The sequence below is a fragment of the Chiloscyllium plagiosum genome, chromosome 18 (genome assembly GCF_004010195.1).
Source record: "Chiloscyllium plagiosum isolate BGI_BamShark_2017 chromosome 18, ASM401019v2, whole genome shotgun sequence".
Taxonomy (NCBI): domain Eukaryota; kingdom Metazoa; phylum Chordata; class Chondrichthyes; order Orectolobiformes; family Hemiscylliidae; genus Chiloscyllium; species Chiloscyllium plagiosum.
In genome coordinates this window covers 29,191,310-29,215,227 of record NC_057727.1, presented here as the reverse complement: position 1 = coordinate 29,215,227, position 23,918 = coordinate 29,191,310, and the positions used below count along the sequence as shown (strand labels likewise).

General features: G+C 38.4%; 1 protein-coding gene across 12 annotated transcripts in view; it reads right to left on the bottom strand.

Moving 5' to 3' along the window:
• LOC122559001 (voltage-dependent L-type calcium channel subunit alpha-1D-like) overlaps window positions 1–23,918 on the bottom strand; it is a 617,537-nt gene that overhangs the window by 24,692 nt on the left and 568,927 nt on the right. For 9 of the 12 annotated variants that reach the window (XM_043708058.1, XM_043708059.1, XM_043708061.1 and 6 more), the window contains 6 exons: window positions 17,395–17,511; window positions 14,160–14,527; window positions 10,313–10,339; window positions 7,821–7,970; window positions 7,074–7,240; window positions 3,056–3,177 (listed from right to left, as the gene is read on the bottom strand). In XM_043708058.1, the coding sequence (XP_043563993.1) occupies window positions 3,056–3,177; window positions 7,074–7,240; window positions 7,821–7,970; window positions 10,313–10,339; window positions 14,160–14,527; window positions 17,395–17,511 (951 nt within the window). The remainder of the gene's footprint in view (window positions 1–3,055; window positions 3,178–7,073; window positions 7,241–7,820; window positions 7,971–10,312; window positions 10,340–14,159; window positions 14,528–17,394; window positions 17,512–23,918) is intronic. The other 3 variants (XM_043708060.1, XM_043708069.1, XM_043708064.1) reach the window with 2 other exon arrangements.

Here is a 23,918-nt window from a genome sequence, read left to right as displayed (position 1 = left end):
GGACTATCTTATGTTGAAAGATTGGAGCGACTGGGCTTGTATATCCTTGAGTTTAGAAGACTGAGAGGGGATCTGATTGAGACGTATAAGATTATTAAAGGATTGGACACTCTGGAGGCAGGAAACATGTTTCCGCTGATGGGTGAGCCCCGAACCAGAGGACACAGCTTAAAAATAAGGAGTAGGCCATTTAAGACAGAGATGAGGAGAAACCTCTTCACCCAGAGAGTGGTGGGTGTGTGGGAATGCTCTTCCCCAGAATGCAGTGGAGGCCCAGTCTCTGGATTCATTTAAGCAAGAGTTGGATAGAGCTCTCAAGGATAGTGGAATCAAGGTTTATGGAGATAAGGCAGGAACAGGATACTCATTGAGGATGATCAGCCATGATCATAATGAATGGTCGTGTAGGCTTGAAGGGCAGAATGGCCTACTCCTGCACCTATTGTCTACTGTCTATTGTCACAGACCTGTTGTCTAACAGCAGTTGTATGAAAATGCTAGAGTATTATAAAGGATGTGACAAATAGACACTTGATAATCATGAGATGATTAGAGATAGCATGGGAAATAGAATGGGAAATTGTGTTTGACAATCTATTTTTCAAAGTGTTACTAACAGAATTGATAAAGGTGAACATAGTACACTTAGATTTTGATAAAGTGCCCCACAGGAGACTGCTTAATAAAATTATAACAAATGGGATAAGAGGTAATGAACTGGCATAGATTAAGGATTAGCCAATAGAAGAAAACTGGGAGAAGGTATAAATGAGATCATCCTTGCATTGGCAGGCTGTGACTAGTGGGGTACCCCAAGAATCATACTTGGGTACCAGCTTTTCACAATACATATCCTGAGGACAAAGGGACTAATTATAATATTTTGAACTCGTAGATGATATAGAGTTTAGTGGGAATGAATGTTGTAAGGAATACACAAACGTGTAACACACAATCAGCTTCAAGAAATCTTAAATAGACTTAGTAAGTGGACAAGAACATGACAAATGGAATACAACAAAGAAAAATGTAAAGTTATCCGCTTTGCACATCTGTCCGTCCTGACAGAATAGTTCTGAAATGATGAGTGGTAGAAAGTGTAGGTAGACAAAGGCCTGAGGAATTCTTGTCCATAAGTCATTGAAGGCTAATATGCAGATACAGCAAGCAATTAGAAATGTCAATGGTATGTTAATAGAGTCATAGAGATGTACATAATGGAAACAGATCCTTCAGTCCAACTCATTCATGCTGACCAGATATCCTAAATTAATCTAGTCCCATTTGGCCCATATCCCTCTAACCCATTCCTATTCATATACCCATTCAGATGCCTTTTAAATGTAATCGTACTTCCTCTGGCTGCTCATTCCATATATGCACCATCCTCTGTGTGAAAAGGTTGCCCCATTGGTCCTTTTTAAATCTTCCTCCTCTCACCTTTAAATTATCCCTCTAGTTTTGGACTCCCCTATCCTAGGAAAAGACCTTGGCTATTTGTCCTATCCATGCCCATGATTTTATAAACGTCTTTTAGGTCACCCCTCAGCCTCTGATGCTCTCGGGAAATTAGCCCCAGCCTATGCAGCCTCTCTCTACAGTTCAAATCCTCCAACTTCAGCACCATCCTTGTAAATTTTTTCTGTACCCTTTCAAGTTTAACAACACCTTTCATGTAGCAGGGAGACCTGAATTGAACCCAGTATTCCAAAAATGATCTAAACAATGTCCTGTACAGCTGCAACATGACATCCCAACAATATTTGTTTATCCCAAAAGGAATTGATGTACATCCCAAGTATAGTACAGACTTGTATCAATTGTATAGACCTTTGGTTACACTGAACCTGGACTACTGTACATAGTTTTAGCTCCCTAACGTTTGGAAGGATATTATTGATACAAAGGAATTGCAACGAAGGTTCACCAGACTTGTTCTGGGGATGGCGGGTCTCCCTTTTAAAATACTTAAAAGGATAGACAGTGTTGATGAAGGCAAGATGTTTCTCCTGGTTGAGGAGTCTAGATCCAGGAGACACAATTTCAAAATAAGGGAAAAGAAACTGAGGATTTAGATGAGAAGAATCATTTTTTTATTCAGAGACTTGTGAATCTTTGGAATTCTCCACACCAGAGGGCTTTGGAAGTTCAGTTGTTAAGTATGTTTAAAGTAGAGATTGACAGTTTTCTTAATAACTGTGACATAAAGGGTTATGGGAGTAATGTGGGGGAAAATGTTTGATGTGGATGATCAGGCATGATCATATTGAATGGCAAAGCAATCTCAATGGCTTTCTCCTATTCCTGTGTTCCTTTACATAATGTACAATAGGAAACGTGCACTTAAGGAAAGGTGTTTCATTAAAAAATGTGGCAGAGCCTACTGAGAGGCCCGGATTCAAGTCTCACCTGTTCCAGAGGTGTGTAACATCATCTCTGAACAGGTTGGCTAGAAAAGTAGGTAACTGGTGCACAAAACATATATGATCAAAAGTTACTTTCCTTGCTACTGGATACTTTAAGGAATTATGTTTTAATTATTTTATGACGTATCAATTGCTACATACCACATGTAACGTGCTAGATTTTATTTTCCTCTCTATTATTCATCAGTTGCCTTGTCTCAATATAATGATTCCTCATTGACATCATTATTTCTAAGTTTTCATGCAAACATAATTCTTAAATGTAGTTAGGTATACATTGGGCATTGCAGGCTACTTGAGCAAAGGCTACATCAGAAGCAAGCTTGCTTCTGGCTCTCATATGTATACAAACAGTTTCACATCAACTGCATGTGTGACTCGGTACAGCACAATTGTGATGAAAAAGTCAATTAACCGAGCTTATTGTTAGTCTGTATTTTTCAGTTATTCACCACCATAACTGAGTGAGGGAACTTCCCGATAACAGTCTTTGAAAGAACTGCAGCAATTTTACAATTGCACTTATTACTATCCTTAATAATTTGAGAAATTTCCTTTGGTGAAGCACTATATGATCATTTTCACATTAAATGAAGGATCAATGCATGTATTGGAATCAGGGTATTTACCTGGTGTTGCATTAAATGTAGTGGGAGAGCAGTTCGCTGTTGGAATATAGGTGATAGTGAGACATCAATTTGACTATTTTGTCTGCGCAGACACTCAAAATTGAAGGAAGGCCTCCGATTTGCTGTGAACACAAATTTATTATTACTTGAGTAAATATCACAAAACTTGTATTCTTATAAAATATAACAGAATAAAAAGTATGAGATACTCTAACCACCGCCCCTTGACATTCAACGGTATTACCATCACTGAATCCCCCACTGTCAACATCCTTGGGATTAGCATTGACCACAAACTCAACTGGACTCACCACATAAACACAGTGGCTACAAAAGCAGGTCGGAGACTAGGGATATGGCAGTGAGTAACTCACCTGATAACCCAAAGTCTATCCACCATCAACAAGACACAAGTCAGGAGTGTGATGGATGGGTGCAGCTCTAACAACACAAGAAGCTTGACAGCATCCAGGACAAAGCAACCCGCTTGGCACCACATCTACAAACATTCGATCCCTCCACCACTGGTGCTCAGTACTATCTATAAGATGCACTGCAGAAATTCATCAAAGATCTTCAGACAGCACCTTCCAAACCCACGACCACTTTCACTTAGAAGGACAAGGGCAGCAGGTACTTATGAACACAACAACCTACAAATTCCCCTCCAAGTCACTCACCACCCTGACTTGGAAATATACTGGCATTCCTTCACAGTCATTGGGTCAAAATCCTGGAAGTCCCTCCTGGTATTGTGGGTCAATCCACAGCAAATGGACTGCAGTGATTCAAGAAGGCAGCTCACCACCACCACCTTCTCAAGGGCAAATAGGGATGGGTGATCAGTGCTGGCCAGCCAGTGATGCCCAAGTCCCACAAATGAATAATAAAAAAAAAATCCAAGTTCTCCACAGCAGCATTGTAAAAAAACAATGACACTAAGCCATGTAAGGAAATCAGGTCACAAGCTTGATGATGGGGAAAGTTTTAAGGAGCATTTTAAAGGAAGAAAGCAAGCTAGAAAGATGTAGATAGGGAATTCCAGAGTATAAGACATAAGCAGCTGAATGCAAAACCAGCAATGGAAGAGCAATTAAAATCAGGGATGTTTGAGAGTTCAGAATTAGAACAATATACAGTATATATCATGAAGGAGATTTCAGAAATGGTGAGCGGCAAGGCCACAGGGAAAATATGGAAATAAAGATAAGGCATTGCCTGATCAGGTGTCAATGTAGGTCAGTGAGTACAGAGATGATAGAAAAAAGATACTTGACATGTTTTAAGACATGGGAGGCAGAGTTTGGGATGTCTCAGGTTTACAAATGTAGGAAAGCAGCAAGGACTGCTTAGCAATAGTCAAGTCATTAGATAACAAAGGCATGAGTGAATGTTTCAGCAGCAGATATAAGAAAAGACAGAGGCAATATTTTGGAGGAGAAAGCAGATAGTCATAGTGATGGCACAAATGCTTTGGTGAATGCTCATTTCAGGTGCAAATATGACACCAAGGTTGCTAACAGATTGGCTTAGTCTCAGTCAGGTGCCAGGGAGAGGGATAGAACCCAATCCTAAGAGCAAAGCCGGGGTACAACCAAACTGTACTTACAAAAGTGACAAAACCAAAGTGAAATGACAAGGCAGACTTCACTCGTTAAAATGTCAAGTCATTGTTAGAGCTGAACATTAGACAGTCAGTCAGAGTGACAATTTTCAAGACTCTCAACCATGTTGCAATTTGAGACTTGTGGCTGAGCAACTGTCAGTTTGCACCTCCACTATAAGCAATTGATCAAAAAGATGTGAATTCATCACCTGCACGCAGTATAAAATGACCAATGGAACAACAATAGTGACCATGGGCATATCACTGCCTGGAGAAGAATATCATCCAAGGAATAAGTAAATGCCAGATCAACAAAGACTGATAAATGCATATGTGCTTTTAGGAGACCAGCATGATTTAAACACTAAGTTTGTAATGCAGAAGCTTGATTTTCAGGTTCTAGAGACGAAGCAGCAGCTGGAGTCACTGAGGTGAATCCGCGAGGCAGAGAACTAGATGGCTAGCACATCCAGACAGGTAGCTAAACAGCAAGTTAGGGCAAACAGGCAGACAGGAAATGGATGATTGCCAGTTGATCCAAGAGAAAGAGCCAGGTAGTGCAGAAGTCCCAGGGTCCAACTCACTAACTGCTTTCCATTCTAGATATCTCTAAGAGAGATGGATCCTTGGAGGTGTGCAACAAAAGTCAAAATCATGGCAACATTGTTGGCCCAGCTGTACAGTAGAGGAGAAAGAAGATCAGAAGGGCAGTATTGATAGGGGTTTCTTCAGTGAGGGGAACAGACAGATGTTTCTGCTGCCTTCAATATGACTCTTATAGTCATAGTCATAGAGTGATACAGCATGGAAACAGACCAGGTGGCTTATTACCTCCTTGGTGCTAGGGTTGGGGATATCACAGGATGGTTACAGAACATTCTTCTGGGAGAGGGTGAACAGCCAGTGGTCCTGGTACATATTGGTACTAATGATATAGGTTGGAAAAGGAATGTGATTCTGAATCTGAATTTAGAGAGCTAAGTAGAAAACCAACAAGCAGGAACTCTTAAAATTAACCATCTTCAGATTACTCCCAGTGCCACATACAAATAAACTTGTGAAGCAAGTTACAGGTTATGGTAATAAAAGATACAGCACCAATATAGATACAAAATTGGCTCAGCATTAGTAAACTGAATAATGATTTAATGGGTATTTTTGATTGGGAAAAGGTTTGTAGTGGAATTCAGTTTTGGGACTCTTGCTTTTTCTGATGTATATAAATGATCTAGATCTTGGTGCGCAGAAGACAATGTTAAACTCTGTACAACACATAACTTGGGAAAATTTTATACTGAGCAGGACAGTGTAGAACCAATGTATATTGGGTAACTGGCATAACTTGTAACTGCATATGATAGTCATGCATGTTTCTTTATAAAAGTGGGATATTCAGAGACATGTAATTGTACTTATTGTATGGATTGACTTGCTGTCCCGTGACCTTTACCTCTGCTGAAAGTGCCTTATGTGCTGTATCAGCCATTAAACTTCAAACACCTGTCATCCTGTCTACAGGGTTTCTTTTCTGAAACAATTTCTCTCTCTTGCTTTTATAGAGTATTCTTAAAAATAACTTGTCTTCATTATACCTCTATCAGCCCCCCGTCCTTCACTTTTTACTCATGTATAGCATAGCATCCACAGTCCAAGATCCTACACACAATGCTGTTTTTATGGATTTAAGTCTATTTAAAAACTGGGATAATGTCAGTACTTGGAATTGTGAGAATAATTTAGTTGAAAGTAAGCCTTCTGTTGCTGCAGAAGAATTTTTTTTTCTCCAAATTGAATGTAAGCACCAAACATATGTAGTGGCAGATCCCATCAGTGGTGGCTCTACCTGTGTCATATGCCACTTTTCATTTATGAAAAGTGTGACAAAAATAACTTACTTAATTGAATCTAAAACTTGATCTAGATAGAATTCTCAAGAGAAATACAATTTTAGGCAACTTCCTCAAAATGTATATTTTGAGCAATTTATATGAGAATAGCCCTCTTACTGGTTTGTAACTCAACATCATCAATTGTGAAAAAAGACAATGGTCTCTAAACATTCACCAAGTATTTTTTGCATTGGACAAACGTAAGTAATTTTTTTCCCAATTCATTGTATATGCATTCAATTGGGTTCCACTGACTTTATTAACAAATGAAAGACAAAACTTGTCTTTTTCTGAAATTTCTGGCAAGTCTTGCAACATTATAATGTTCGTAACAATAGCAAAATTTTGATTAAAATGCATCAAAAGCTCCTATAAAGTAAACTTACATTTGAAAACTTCAAATAGTATTTTCCAGTACTGCACTGTTAGATTACAGTCAATAAATAGAACGCGCCAATGTAAACACAAAAGTGAATTAAAGAAATACAAAAATGTTACTGAACTGGTCTAAGAAACTATTCACCTATAGGTGTTGGTGGAAGCAATCGTCGCCTTGGTGAGCGCCGGTATCCAGCGTAACTGTAAGGCTCATCTTCCTCATAGTAACCACAGGGGTGATGGTAACCCTTTGGTCTTTCAAAATCCAGGTCATTACTTTGAGTTTGATTCTGATAGTCACTATGTATTTGTCTTCATTGTATAAAGGAAATTGGAAGAAAAGGAACATAATAAAACATTTTTCAGCTGGTATACAGCCATTATCCGACTAACATATTTGAATTACAATCTATACTCCCTTGTAGTCTTGATTATGCACCACTAGGCAGATCTATGAATGGCTGTTAGGGCTAACACTAACATATTTAATTGACCTAATACATTTAAGTGAACGGTGGCAGTCCTTGCTGATTTGTTGCATTTATGCCAGTATTGGACCCAAAGCTGACAGTGTATTTCTTCCCTGATAACATGAATGAATAAAACTATGAAAATATTATAAATCTTTTATTCTTAAAGACTCTGTTAAATTTATTGAGTTACACTTCCATTAATCTTATCTTCACAAATGATATAGAATGGAGAAGCAACCAATGTGATTGTTATCTGCAGCAAATATTGACAATTAACTCTCGATTAACAGTTTTAAAATGGTTTTAAAAATGACCATATATAAGTGGTGAGACTATCACTGCTTTCCATAGGAAAGGGAATTTTTATTTTTCCTAAATTGATTTACAAGATGGATATAGTTATGATGCAGTTACCTTACCTATCCACTGACTGCGTACCGTATTCTTCATAATACTCCTCCCCACTAAAATATTCCTGATCTCCTGAATAATGTTCATCCTCAAACCAGTCATCTGGCTTTGGTTCCTCTTGAGAAATAGTGGGCACAAAACCATCACCTGAATCAGATCTACAGTGAATTAAGGTATAACATTAAAACAAGCTTATTTTTAAAAAAAAGTTTTGGCATTTTGATATTCCTGTTAGAACATAGAACATAGAACAATACTGCACAGAACTGGCCCTTCGGCCCAAGATGTTGTGCCGAACATTTGTCCTAGCTTAAGCACCCATCCATGTACCTATCCAATTGCTGCTTAAAGGTCACCAATGATTCTGACTCTGCCACTCCCACAGGCAGTGCATTCCATGCCCCCACCACTCTCTAGGTCAAGAACCTACCCCTGACATCCCCCCTATACTTTCCACCCTTCACCTTAAATTTGTGTCCCCTTGTAACACTCTGTTGTACCCGGGGAAAAAGTTTCTGACTGTCTACTCTATCTATTCCTTTGATCATCTTATAAACCTCGATCAAGTCACCTCTCATCCTTCGCCGTTCCAATGAGAAAAAGCCTAGCGCACTCAACCTATCCTCGTACAACCTATTCTCCATTCCAGGCAACATCCTGGTAAATCTTCTCTGCACCCTCTCCAAAGCTTCCACATCTTTCCTAAAGTGAGGCGACCAGAACTGCACACAGTACTCCAAATGTGGCCTAACCAAGTGTGCTGCAACATCACTTCATGACTCTTGAATTCAATCCCTCTGCTAATGAACGCTAAATTCAATCCCTCTGCTAATGAACGCTAAATATATGAACTGTTAATATATGCAATTCACAAAAACAAATTCCATATAAAAATATCAAAACATTTTATGATTGTAATAAAATACTGTGAGGAAAACAATAATATTTAAGATTTGGAGATGCCAGTGTTGGACTGGGGTGTACAAAGTTAAAAATCACACAACACCAGGTTATAGTCCAACAGATCTAATTGGAAGCACGAGCTTTCGGAGCGCTGCTCCTTTATCAGGTGGTTGTGGAGTACACAAGTGTAAGACACGGAATTTATAGCAAAAGTTTACAGTGTGATATAACTGAAATTATAGATTGAAAAATACCTTGATTGCTTGTTAAGTCTCTCATCTGTTAGAATAACCATGATAGTTACACTTCTTTCATATGTAAATCACAAAACTCTTTTTAAAAGTTACATTCTCAGGTTAACTGTAACAATTGGTGTCAGGCCAGATAAGATGTTGAAGGTGTTAGCCCCCTATGTTCTGTTGTCTGTGCCATAATGTTTCGACTGACTCTAATCTAAAAAATGAGTTACCAGAGTCTTACATGGATTCATGGAGTTTTTGAGCAAAGTACAATGTAACTCTGCAAGTCCAAATTCACCCCACAAACATATATGTGTCTCTGTGCGTGTGGGTGTGTGTGTCTGTGAGAGAACGTGTATGCATGTGTGTGTGAGCGTGTGTAATGGGGTCTAAGCCTGTGAGAGAGTGCATGTGAGAGTTTGGGAGTCTGCTCGGCCACTTTTTGCTGCTGCCTGTCCCGAAGTCTGCCTTGGAAGATGGTCACTCGAAGGTCTGAGGTCGAATGTCCTGGTCCGCTGAAGTGTTCTCCAACTGGGAGGGCACACTCCTGTCTGTTGATTGTTGTGCAGAATGCACCCTCTCATGGACTTAGACCCTTTTACTTACACACACACACACACACACACACACATATATGGGGTGAATCCATGTAAGACTCTGTTAACTCATTTTTCAGATTAGAATCAGTTTAAACATTATGGCACATACAACAGAACACAGCGGGCTAACACCTTCAACATCTTATCTGGCCTGACACCAATTGTTATAGTTAACTTGAGAATGTAACTTGTAAAAAGAGTTTTGTGATCTACATATGAAAGAAGTGGAACTATCATGGTCATTCTAACAGATGAGAGACTTAAACAATCAAGGTATTTTTCAATGTATAATTTCAGTTACATTTGCTATAAATTTTGCTATAAATTCTGTGTCTTACAATTGTGTACTCCACAACCACCTGATGAAGGAGCAGTGCTCCGAAAGCTAGTGCTTCCAATTAAACCTGTTGGACTATAACCTGGGGTTGTGTGATTTTTAATAATATTTAAATAAGTATCAAAATCAATGCTTCAATATTTAAACTAAAACACATCAAAACAACTTTGAAGATTAGAAAATAACCCACAAAATGCTGGAAAGAGATCAATGCTGAGGAAAGGTCATTGAGCTGAAACATTAGATCTGTTCTTCACTTTAAAGATGCTATCTCACCTACTGTGACTACTTCCAGCATTTTCCATTTTCATTTCAAATTCCAAGGATTCACAATTCTTTGTTTTTGTACCACTTTTAGTGTTCAACCACAAAATAATATGTGAAAAGTATTATTTGAACAATTCAAATATTAAAGGACATACCTAACGTTAGTTTCATGATACCGCGTTCTGGTCCACAAAGTAGTTTGAAAAATAAGGTTAGAAAATAAGTTATATTTCAATATTTTTCTAGTTCAAAAATTGCTCTTTCACAAAAGCAACATTGACCTTTCAAATTAAACTTTAAAATTATGAAATCAATCAATAGTTGTTGCTTGAAAACTAATGTTGGTGATAAATATAATTATATGTATTATATCAGATGACGTCTTTGCTTACTATTTTTGTTAGTCTGTTGAGTATGTGGTCCTTAATCAGGTCAATTTCTAGTTTTATTCAAAAGCTTATTAATCTGGCAGCTAAGAATATTCTCTCAAAATCTTTTAGTTGTGAGTTGGCATTCTAGACTACCTGGCATCCTAACTTACAAGTTACATTGCAAACATTTTGACAATATTTGGCCAAGCTGTTGTTCCTGGCAATTTCCCTGAACATGTAAAGAATTAGTACATATCACTTTTTCCCACAGTAAATGCATGTCTAATTATCAAAGAGTAGAACAGATTTAGCATTGATGTGGAGAAATCTGCACTGCAAACACATCTCTTTGTTCTTCCTCTCTTTATGTGGCTTTGTCATTGTCTTAGGGTTAATAATCATGGCTCAATGATGCCATGATATCACAATGGAGCAAGTAGAAGAGGCAAGCCACAAGAACTAACTCATTTAGTATAAGAATAGATCTATGTCATGGCGAAAGATCAAGGTGGAGTTACAGTCTTATAAATTGCAGGGCAGGTTCAAAGACCCAAATGCTATTTATTATGATTTCATATTTAAACCACATCAGTAAATCAGTGCTCTAATAATATGCCATGGAGTGGTGGAATGTTACATACTGTTTCTCACTTAGTATACCCATGGGACTGACAGCTCCCTACTATCTCTGCCAAAGAGACAACAAGTACAGAGTAAGGTTGTGTCATGATATCTTTATGGTGCATTAATGTTTTCCATCACCCAAAAGTAATATATTCTGGTAGGAAATAGAAAACTTTGGGTGTTTTGAAACAGACCAAAAATGACTCAGTTTGGCTAAATTTTGATCTGAAACTCAGATTGGCATTTTCAATCTTTAAATACAAGATTTATTGGTATATTACTGATTAATGTGTAGCAGAATTTTGAAAAACATTGTCTGAAAAATAACAAAGCAAAATTTTCGAAAGGTTAAGTTCCCTGACAAAACAGGGCGAAGGTATCATTGAAACATTGCAAAACAGGAGGCCATTCAGCCAATCAAGCTCCAGCCAGCTATCTGCAAAAACAATTTAGTAAGCCATCCTGCTTTTCACTTTCTCAGTGGATATAAATTTCATTGAAAAGTTTTCAGAATGCTCATTCTTCTTGTATCTTAAATTAATTTTGGAAGTTTGTATGCAGCCATACAATTTGTGAAACTGATCGTATGTCAATCTTCAGACAGTGCATAAGATTTTTTTTACACCCAATGAAAAGGTAGACAGGATCTCAGTTTAATCTTTCAACTGAAAGGCACCAGTTCCAATGATGACTGAGCTTGTCACTAGCCTCCACATTCTAAAGTTAAGTACCATCACCTGAGGCAACTGTATATGTCAAAATGACAGTTGGTTAAATGCATATTTGTAAATACACAACCCCTCTCAATGCATCTCTAAATGTTGTTTTTAGTATTATCCAAAATGGATTCTCTAGGTGAACAAAGTATTACTGCCTTACTGCCTATTGAGATTTTAAGTGCAAAACTGACCTTTAATGAAACTTAATTAATGGCTACCAAATGCTAGGGTGTCATCGCTGATACTCACGAATCTATATTCATGGTTGAAATTACCTAGTAATTAGAGTATATTAAACTGCCAGGGTTAGCACAAGTCACAGACTCATTTTAAGCCAACTGACGTAATTTGTGTTTAACGCAGATGATAAATCTTCCACTTGGCAATATTTCAATCTTGGAAGTTGAATATATAAAAACAATATTACCATTATAAATTTCAAACTGAGGGAAGTTTGACTGGTTTTTCATTAATCCTTGGTTTGGTTGATGTGAATTTCATGGAAGTTCTCAAACTTTTCAATGGGGCTAATATCCTAATATAGGTATTTTAAACAACTGCATCCTCAGTTGGGGTTGCATGTAAGTAGTTTGTATTGCAATACTAACAGAAAAGGCTTCATAGATTTGATGAATTAATGATTTGGTTAATATTATAGAAATAGTGGAGAAAAGGACTGTTATGTATGGGAGAAGGTCACTCTCCACAAAAATAACTTGTACAACTAACCTGAAAGGAGTTAACTCAAAACCAGGATCTAAATTTAGAAAAACAAGACTGATTTTCGGGAAGCTATCATGGCGGAAAATGCTTTTAAAAATATTGCAATGAAACCATCTCCAAAGTTCTAACCTGCTAACTAGCAAAATGAATTGCCATTCCTGCTCTGTTTCAAGACCAGCCAGCCAAGGCAATTAGCAACTGGAAATATGATGACAGTGATTTTGCCAACTCCTCTTTAAACAAGGTTTAATTACAGATTTACATTTTAATTACAGATGTAATAACTGATTAGCATGGCAAATGATCATTATGCTGGACTGCAAGAAAATACACCACCTGCTGAAAAGCCAAGTAATCATCCTAAAGTGGAATTCAATGGGTGAAACAAGAGAGCACCGACAGCACTGTTTCTATCACTGTAAGCAATTGAACTGACACCAATTTCTAGTGAGGGTATCATCTTGAATCCTAACTCTCACTGCTCAATGCTTCGCAATATTAGTCTCTTTATTGTTTTTCTATAACTGTTTTTGTAAGACAGATCCTATAGTTAACTAACTGTAGTCTTACAATATGATTTAATGTCATAAAATCAAACATAATTAAACCTTTTAAACATATTTCCCGTGCAGCTCGTTCTTGAGTATAAGTTTGTCCTTCACCACCTGCTGCACTCCCAGTCTAGCAGCTTTGTTCTTTATGACTCAGCCAGCTTAGTCAATAGAAGGTGCCACTAAGCCACTCATGGTGATAGACATAAGGCCCCCAACCAGAGTACATTCCGTACTCTTGGCTCTCCCCAGCACTTCTTGCAATCAGCAGGAAGTTTCCTTTCTCAGGTCTGATTTGCTAACTTAATAGGATTAGGCATCAATGTTGATGACTCCCAGGGAAATCCTTCCCGATTGCACCACCTCTGTTTGGATCTTTCAGCTGGTGAGACAGAATATTCCTAGGGATGGTCAGTGGAACATCTGTGTCATTGTCTGCAAATTATGGTTTATGAGTATGACGATTGCAGGCTGTTATTTGACTAGTTGGTGGGATGGCGCTCCCAGTTTCAGCACGAGGTCCAAATATTAATAAGCAGGATTAGTAGGACTGAGTTGTTATTTCTGGTGCCTAGGTCAATGATAGGATGTGCTGTCTGTTACATTCCTTTCTTTAGACTTTGTAAATACACCTGAGAGACTTGCTGGGCCATTTTAGAGGGCAGATGTCGGTTAGACCAGATAAGAATAGCAGATTAATGTATATAAGTTAAAAAGGTGGCAAGTTCATTATTTAATATTGACATTTTTACATTTCATATATCAGGGAATTCATTTTCTCAACTAAAAAGACAAATATTCTTTGTTCATTGTGACACATGTGCCATGTTTAATTAAAACAGATAAAGAATGTAAACATTTTAAGGCAAACATTTGAATCTTTTTCTCAATTCAGTTAATCAATTCCCTTTTGAATGAACAAATATTACTTCACTGTGCATTTTGTAATAATGAACAAATCTTAATTTTTAAAGTATTGCTTACTCTATAAGAGAAGTGATTGAAAGTTCTTACCTTCTGCTGCTCGACCTTCTTGGCTTTTCAACATACAATGTGTCGGAGTTGGAATTTTTACTAGTGGCTTGCTTATGTTTTAAGGAGCTGGGGTGCTTTCCATTTGCAATTTTGGACACATTGGCATTATTGAGATTAGCATTAGTGGAATTTGGAGATACCTTTCCTGAAAAACTATGATTAAATTGGTTATGTGATATGGAATTCTCAAAGTTGGATGAAGGTGGTGATTTTTCAGAATCAGTTATTGGTGGAGTTGAGGGTCGTTTAACCTGCAGAGGCCGCTGTGTAACATTTGTTTGCTGGACGAAGTTTTGTTCTTTTACAGGTACATGGTTAACATGGTTGCCAAACAGGCCACCACTTCTCTGAAAATGTCAAAAGAAAAATAGTTAAAATTGAGTTTCTTTAAGCATTATTATAAATATATTTAATCTTGTAGTATTATTATGTATATTATATTTTTAAAATCCTTTTTTTTATTCATTCACAAGATGAGGGCATCACTGGATAGACTAACATTTCATGCCCAACCCTAATTGCCCAGGGAGCAGTTAAGAGTGAACCACATTGCCATGCATCTGAAATCACATGTAGGCCAGATCATGTGATCTGGCCTACTCTGATCTCCAGCATCTGCAGCCCTCACTTTCTCCCTGTCGGCCAGATCAGGTGAGCTTGGCAGTTTCCTTCCCTAAAGGACATTAGTGAACCAGATGGGTTTTTCCTGACATTCAATAATGGATTCGTGGTCATTGGTAGACTATTAATTCCAGATTTTTATTGGATTCATATTGCACCATCTGCTGTGGCATAATTCGAACCTGGGTCGGCAGAACATCACCTGGGTCACTGGATTGACAGGCCAGTGATAAACCACTAGGCCATTGCCTCCCCTTTTATATAATGACTTTTTAAAAGAACATTTATTTCAAGCCCAACAAAAAAAAAATCGGCAATTTAGTGAGGAGATTGGGTCAGATTGAAGACATCCTGGTCGTAAGTGAGACAGAATGAGATTTCTGACCTTATCCTGGAGTCAGTTTTTTAGGGTAATTTGCCTTTTTGTGAAGGCCCAATAAATGTACAGCAAACCAAGCACTTAACTGAGCTAAGTGAGCCCTCCTTGAGACCTAGGACTCCCAATGCCTGCTGCTGCTGGCCTCTTCCTTACTGAGCTTCACTTGCAACAGTGTCACAGAACAGGAGTGAGGGAGCTGGCAGAAACATTACAATGGCTCTCAGTTGGGTACTGAGTGCCTTTGAAAGAGGGACAAGTGTGTTTAGTAAACTACAACATCTGGAACTAAATAAAGAATGTTACAATACATCAGACCTTTAAAACAAAAGAAACAAGCTGCCTTAGGCAATTTTTGTGTGTGCAGATCCCCAGAGCCTGAGATGCTCCAAACCAGAATCTCAATGTGTAAGTAGCAGTATTAGCTCAAAGTACAAGATAAAACAACCTGCATGTTGAGTGTTCTATCTGCCACTATATGATTATAATTGACAATATCCTTATTAGCAGTAGGTCACTTAATAGGAGGCCTTATTGTAGCAATGTAGAACGTATCCACATGGACTGTAACATGAATGACAGGAAATGAATGCGGTAAAAGCAAAAATAGCAGTAACATAAATGTGTTGCTATAAAAGGGTTGAACAAAGCACATGCGATGGAAGTTTTAGTGAATGTGTATGGGGTTTCGTTCACATGCAGAAAGATACTTAATCAAAACCTAATTGAACAACAGCAATTGTTTGTCATTAAATTTCCTTTTTTATTTATTGCAGAATTTTAATTGAAATAATTCTAAGTACAATTGGAAACTTTCCAATGCTTTTATATGATTTAACTGTCTCACACTATTAGATGTGTATAAATAATGGTTTCAGTTTGGATATTGCTGTGTCATGGGCCCACGTGGAGCTGACAGACTCAAAACCATATATCAGTAAATTGTTGTTATGTTAGTTTTTGTACTACTACTCTCTCATGATTCTATGACTCTTTTTTATTTGGTCTGTGTTAACTCTCACCCATCTTTCATATTAGTTTGCCGGGCTTGACAGCAATGAGTATAGGGTATTTACTCTTTATCTTTAAAATTACTTGAAGAATCCTTTAAGTAGAAATGACAGCAATATGTGTTAAGCCAAATGGTCTGTTCAATTTATGGAAGAGGCAACATTTTTAGAGCATTAATTTTCATTACTTTTGACAAACAAATACTTATTGGAGACTCAAAGGGTATTTTACAGTTTGGATGCTAGTTTGCATTACATCAGGGAACCCACCGATAAGGGAACGTCAATAAAACCAAAACCTTTGAGCTAAATAGCCTCTTCTTTCTAAAATTTCCCACTATAAATACAGTAAGACAATTGTCTATTACAGGGACATCCACAGCAACCTCAGTGGCGTAGTGAGCAATAAATTATTTCAACTTTCACTAATGTTCGTAAGAGAAACAGACTGCCTCCTTAAGTAAAGCATAATCAGCTAGAGCTTTTTTTCAAGGATGATATCACGAAACAGGCAGTATCATTCAGGCCACCACTTACAGATCCTGTTCATTATCAGTATAATCAATATTAATGGAATAGATACTAATCATGAGGAATTTCTACCTCCGTTTTGTTAGCCAGGATATATTGGCTGCACTCCATTTTAAATTTTGTCTGTCTCTGATACTCAAAATAATACAGTGGATGCAAAAACATGTAATGTTACATATCATACATCCTAATACAGGCAGACCGGTAGTCAAGTTCAATGGATGCAAGAATACCCATTGTATCTCACCAGAAACTTTATATGAACTTACTTACATGTCAAAAAACATGTTTTGTTTAAAGCTTATGCCGGCACATGATGATAAATGGTGACTACAATATGCACCATCATCATGAGGTGCTATTTTGTCATGTTCTACAATGGACTTCTGGACATTATGTCAACTCTCCTAGTTACTGGATGACACCACATCTGTACCACCAATTAAAATAGTCAGTGGTATTAATGTGGTCAGTGCTACCATGTCTATGAATGCTGCACAAACATGGTAAAATGAATGCATAATAAAGGCTAATGCCAAGCTAACCAATGTTTTTTTTTATTTATATGCCTATATAGGTAAATTATTTCCATATTCCTTCACTGCAAATAGTCTGTGTAACTGAAAGTTTCTTAAGGCAACACAAAACAGGAGTTACTGAAGGGATGTTAACTTACTCTGTATATATCCTCATCCTCTTCTTGAGTCCCCTCAATAATATCCTCTTCCTGTAGATCACATGAAATTGCTCTACGAATTTCTGGTCCAATGTCATGCAGAGTTCTAAGCCCAGCCTAAAAAATAAAATGCATTATCTGGAAATGTCACTATATATTAATATCCCAAACACTCTTCTAGTGACATGACCAAGGATCTAGGCAAATTGACTGCTTTTGAGTCTGTGTTAATGTTATCTTCCAGGTAACTAAGGAAGGTACACAAGTGTGATGTGGATTCAGTTCTCTGTCTCCCTTACCGAAGAGAAACATCTACTTCCACCTGATGGCCCAACTCAAATGGGAAACAGCTGGCTTGAAATGACACACTTTCATTTTGTGGTATAACTTGATGAACTATTAGGCTACTACGTCAATGTTATCCAACATTTGGATCAGGAGGCTGGATTCATGAGGTATAATCTGTGTGTCAGTTAAATGAGTACACAGAATGCAAGCAACCCACATAGAAGGAAGTCCAAGTATAAAAACCTATAATTTTCATTATAAAATTCGCTATCACTCCTGGAAGAATTTACTTTTGTTGGTTTATCGACAATATTGTCTGTTTTCATACTGTGGACAAAATAATGCCCACTATGAGAAGTGAGTGTGCATCAACTGTGAATTGTAACTAGGAGTCTATTAAACAGTGGAATAACACAGGTAAGTCAAAACTCATGGATTGTTCACAAAATTGTTGTAGATTTGGGTGTTGCTGAATCACAAGAGCTGCAATCCTTTTTTGAATCAGATACAGTGCATAACTTCAGAGAGCAATGCCCAGCTGTGTTCTCAGAAGGCTTTTAAAGGGGAAACCAGTCAGCCACCCTGATCTCAGATGTGGCTGACACATAATACAAAAAAGGGAGGACCGTGGCAAGCAATATAACAACAAACTGTCAATCAAATCCTGGATTCTATCCTCAAAAAGATTATTAGGAAGAAATGATAGATAAGGTGTCATACACCTGAAACAAGATATTGTAACAAAACATATTGGCATTATTCAATAAATCTTATGAACTTAATACATATATTTTGTTGAGAATGGCATTGCTCTGATGATGATGGCATTGTCTGCCACCATCACTCTTGTATTGTCAGACAGCATCTGATTCCAGAATTAGCCAAATTTCCTCTAATCATTTACAGGGAGACCAATGTTTTTTGTCTGTTTGGAGCTGCCATAAACTCTGTTCTCAAGCCAGTGATTTCATCCTCGTAACTCACCAGGATCTACCGCTGAACCTACGTTCAACCTTTTGTCTTATCAATACTATTTGGGGGAGTTGTTTCCTCCACAGATGGCTTGGTTATTTTAGGATCTCGGGCTTCTTGTCTCACCAAGAGGGGATGTGAGAAGGGAATGGGAGAAGGAGTTAGGAGAAGACTCTAACTCCTAACTTCAAAAAGAACAATTCTTCAATATATTTTTTAAAAACATACTGGTCACTGAACAATGGGAAAATTTTAGCTCCTGCTTCACCAATTATACAATTTCATAAAAGGACTTAAACCAGCCATGTGTAAGGTAAACAATACCTTTTTAGAAGCTGGCATGGACACCTGAAAAATATATTGACCTATTATTGGATGGGTATCTTTCAGACATAATATGGGTGCAAAATATTATTTCCAAAATAGATCATTGATGCATCTATTGTGTAACACAAGCAAAACAATCCCCAATTTCTGTCTCAAAGAGTGAGAAGCACTTTTAAAAAGAAATCATTCATGGGATGTGCTCATCACTGGCTATGCTAGTCTTTATTACTCATTCCATGCTGCTCTTGAGAAGTCATGGTGAACCACCTCTCCCTGTACTTAAGTTTCTTCTTTACCTGTTTTCTTCATTCCCTTTTAAACATTGTGACCGAATCAGTTTTAGTAATCACATGATTATATAACTACGGATTCAATAAACTTCTCAGATGGAGAAAAGGTGGTAAATTGAACCTTGCTTTGCCCACTTTGTAGGTGTGAGATGGAGACAAAGACACCAATTTCAGTGTTGTTTCCTGAGTATGAAGTACATCTAACACTATATTGAGCAGGGTAATATTCAAACAACGTGCAGGCTACCTCGAACCAATACTGCTCTTTCCTCTCCCAAGGGTTTTATAGGTTGTTCAATGGTGTAACCAGAGATCAGAAAAGACAAAGGTTGGAAGCTGCCACTAAATTATAAATACTTACTTTTAAATTTAACACGGTGTAGCAGGGGAACAGCTCCAGCTAGCTATACTGTACCTCTAGAGCTCCTGGAGCCCCATGCTAGCCATCATTCCATCCTCTTCCCCCTCCTCACTTAGCTATGTGTGTGGCTGGTGAGGAAGATAGCCTAAATTATCCTCTTCAAAACAGTGAGCAGCCTAAGGACATGTGATTAGTACCTGAAGCTTGCATGGAAGGTGCTGACGTCTGGTTATGGCCTGAGTATTTGTAGCAATCCAAGCTTTCTGTATCTGAAACTGGGCCACAGGAGAGGGGGACAACAAATCATAGAATTCCTACAATGCAGAAAGAGGCCATTTGGCCCATCAATCCTCCGAAGAGCATCTCACAGACCCAGCCCCAGGCCCCCACCACATCCCATAACCGCATTTACCTTGGCTAATCCACCTAACCTACACATTCCAGAATACTACAGACAATTTCAGCATGGCCAATCGACCTAATCTACAGATCTTCGTGCTGTAAGAGGAAATCAGAGCACCCAGAGGAAATCCATGCAGACATGGAGAGAACATGCAAACTCCACACAGACAATCACCTGAGCCTGGAATTGAACTTGGGTCCTTAGTGCTGTGAGACAGCAGCAAAATGGGGACAAAAATCCATCTAGTTCTTGGTGCATTTAGTGGATATACCCATTTCTTGATTTGTTTCTTGTGATGGGATGCAAAATTGCGAAAACACAGGATTTCTTGGTTGGTGCTTCACAGCGTGGATCCAGCACTTCTTTTTTCTGAGAAAAACGTTTCTCTTGTTTATTTTCTGGAATTAAGACAAAGTCTAACAATTTCCAGGTGGGAGGGAAGGCAGCTTTCTTTCGCATGAGAGATCCGTAAACAATGTAAGAGAAATCCCAGAATGGCTACTTTTTAATTTTCAGTAGTGGGTATCCTGTTCAGTGAGCTGAAGTTGAGATAGTCTTGGATAGTGTTGGATGGGTAGATCAATACTATTTGTGCAATTAACAAATTATATTCCCCATTATGGGAGAAATTCAGTATTGTGCAATGACATCTGGAATATAAATAATCCCTCAAACTGATGCATTTATGTCTCCACCCATTTGCTCACTTTACATCAAGTGCAAGGTAACCCATTTTCAGGCCTATTTCACCTCTCCAAGAGCCCTTTTATTAATAAAAAGAGTGGGGTCATAAAGATTACTTAGTTATCATTTACATTCTGTCTGTTTATGTCCTCTTATCTAGGAAAGCACAGTGGTGATTGCCTAACTCAGAAACCTCAGGAAACACCATTTCAATCATATTTAGAACTTCAAGGCTAGGTACTGTTGAAGAATGTTGATATTTGGAGGAATTTTCTCAAACCTCCAGGTTTTGACAAGCTTTAAAGAAAATGGATGTATTGGATTATTGAGTGGCAGGAAGATGACTTAAATTACAGTACAGTTTGGTCATTGAATTTTTCAAGGCTGGATTGGAAAGATTTTTGATTGACAAGGGACTCAAGGGTTCTGGGAGGGCCAGCCAAGAAAATGAAATTGAGACCACAAACAGATCAGCCATGAGATTATCACAGAGTGATGCAGGCAGGGTGCTCAACCTAAATCTTATGTTCTTTTACTTTATTGAGATTTTTTTTCTTATTATTTCATGGGATGTGGGTATCACTGGCAAGACCAGCATTTGATACCCATCCCCAATTGCCCTTGATCTGAGTTGCTTGCTAAGTCATTCTGAGGGCATTTAAGTGTCAAACACATTGCTGCGTATTTGGAGTCACACATAGGCCAGACTAGGAAAGGGGATATTTAGGAATACAGGGTAATTGAGGGTTCAGAGTAGACTTACCAGGATGTTACTGGGACTGGAGGATTTGAATTATAAGGACATTTTTCAATGGAAAAAAGAAGGTTGAGGGGTGACATTACAGAAGTTTATAAAATCATCAAGGTCATAGACAAAGTAAATAGCAAAGGGTTTTCTCCTAGAGTGGTGAGTTCAAAATGAGAGGGCATATTTTTAAAGGTCAGAGGAGAAAGATTTAAAAGGGACCTGAGGAGCAATTTCTCACACACAGTTAGTTCATTTGTGGAATGAACTGCCTGAGGAATTGGTAAATGCAGGTACAGTTTACAATATTTAAAAGAATAGAAAAGGTTAGGGGGATATGGGCTAAATGCAGGCAAGTGGAACTAGTATAGTTTGAGAAACTTAGTTGGCATGGATGAGTTGGACCGAAGGATCTGTTTCTGTGCTGTATCAACATGCCTATGGCAGAACATGCCTGAGGAGGCCCTTTGTTTCTCTTCTATGTAGTTAGCAGGTGGGTAAATAATCATAATGGGCACTGTTTAAAAAATGTACTTCAAGAAGTTCTTACATGTTCGAATTAATAAGTTTTCTTTGTACTGCCATAGAGCTGCCTGAGGAACTGTAGCACACCAGGAATTAGACAGAGTCCATCCATTTGCCACCATACCACTTTCTGCAAGACACTCCAGAAGTAGATAATGGTCAAGATTTTTCTGGGGCAGGGCATCTAATAGTGTGAGGCATTAGTTATAATTGATTGTGCATCTTCAAGATTTCAAAAATTGTTTGTACCTAAGAGCTAGAATTGTAAGCTGAATACACAGCAACAAGACCAGCAGGATTTCTGGGACCTGAGTAATCAAGGCAACCAGTGGTGCTTTCTTGAAACAACTGAAACATCAATAACGATGAAATGTTGGAGGTAGCAGAGTCATAGCCACAAATAAACTTCGCGGTTATCTTTCAGGTAATCACTTATGGGATTGATACCATTCAGGATTGGTTCATAAAAGGCTATTTTCTGAGCAGCAACCACTCATTAAGTCTGCTACAGTTCAATATTCAGAGGGGATTTTTGATGTGCAGCCTTGAGCTGAAATGTGAGAGGTAATATTTGCAACATGCAAATATCAGTTGAGTACCTTCAATAAGAAAAAGTTTTGCAAGCTCCCAATGAGGTTCAATGTATTACCATCTCAAATCCACTACAATCAACATCCAGGGATCATCACTGTCCAGAAACTGACAGGACCAGCCACATAGGAAGAATGGCTTATGCCCGAAACGTCGATTCTCCTGTTCCTTGGATGCTGCCTGACCTGCTGCGCTTTTCCAGCAACACATTTTCAGCAGGACCAGCCACATAACATGGGGGATGTATTGCAGCCGGGGAGGGCATGGTCTAGCGGTATAGTCTCCCCAGGTAACGGTTCTGGGGACCTGGGTTTGAATCCTGACAGGGGAGGTGGGGGCATTTGATTTCAATAAATGTCTGAGATTAAGGGTTTATTGATGACCATGTTGGGGGCAAAACCCAAAAAAAAATTAAAAAAAAAACAACAGTTGTTATGGGGGATTTTAACATGCAGGTAGACTGGGAGAATCAGGATGGCATTGGACCTCAAGAAAGAGACTTTGTGGTGTGCCTCAGAGATGGATTCTTAGAGCAGCTGGTGCTGGAGCCGACCAGAGAGCAGGCAATTCTGGATCTGGTATTGTGTAACGAACCAGAATTGGTCAGAGACCTTGAAGTGAAGGAGCCATTGGGAAGTAGTGACCATAATACATTAAGCTTCAATCTGCAATTTGAGAGGGAGAGGATACAGTCGGAAGTGACAGTACTCCTGTTGAATAAAAGGAACTATGGAGCTATGAGGGAGGAGCTGGCCAAAGTTCAATGGTGCAATACCTTAGCAGGGATGACCGTGGAGGAACAATGACGGATATTTCTGTGTATAATGTAGAAGTTGCAGGATCAGTTCATTCCTAAAAGGAAGAAAGATCCTATGAGGAGGCAGGGGTGGCCGTGGCTGATGAGGGAAGTTAAGAAACATATAAAGTTAAAAGAGAAAAAGTATAACATAGAAAAGATAAGTGGGAAAACTGAGGACTGGGAAGCTTTTAAAGAGCAACAGAGGATTACTAAGAAGGAAATACGCAGAGGAAAAATGAGGTACGAAGGTAAACTGGCCAAGAATATTAAGGAGGATAGTAAAAGCTTTTTTAAGTATGTGCAAGGCAAAAAAATGGTTAGGACAAAAATTGGGCCCTTGAAGACAGAAACAATATTACTAAGAACAAAGAAATGGCAGAGGAATTAAATGGGTACTTCAGATCCGTGTTCACATGGGAAGACACAAGCAATCTCCCTGAGGTAACAGTGGCTGAAGGACCTGAACTTAAGGGAATTTAAATTTGCCAGTATTTGGTGTTGGAGAGACTGTTAGGCCTGAAGGTTGATAAGTCTCCGGG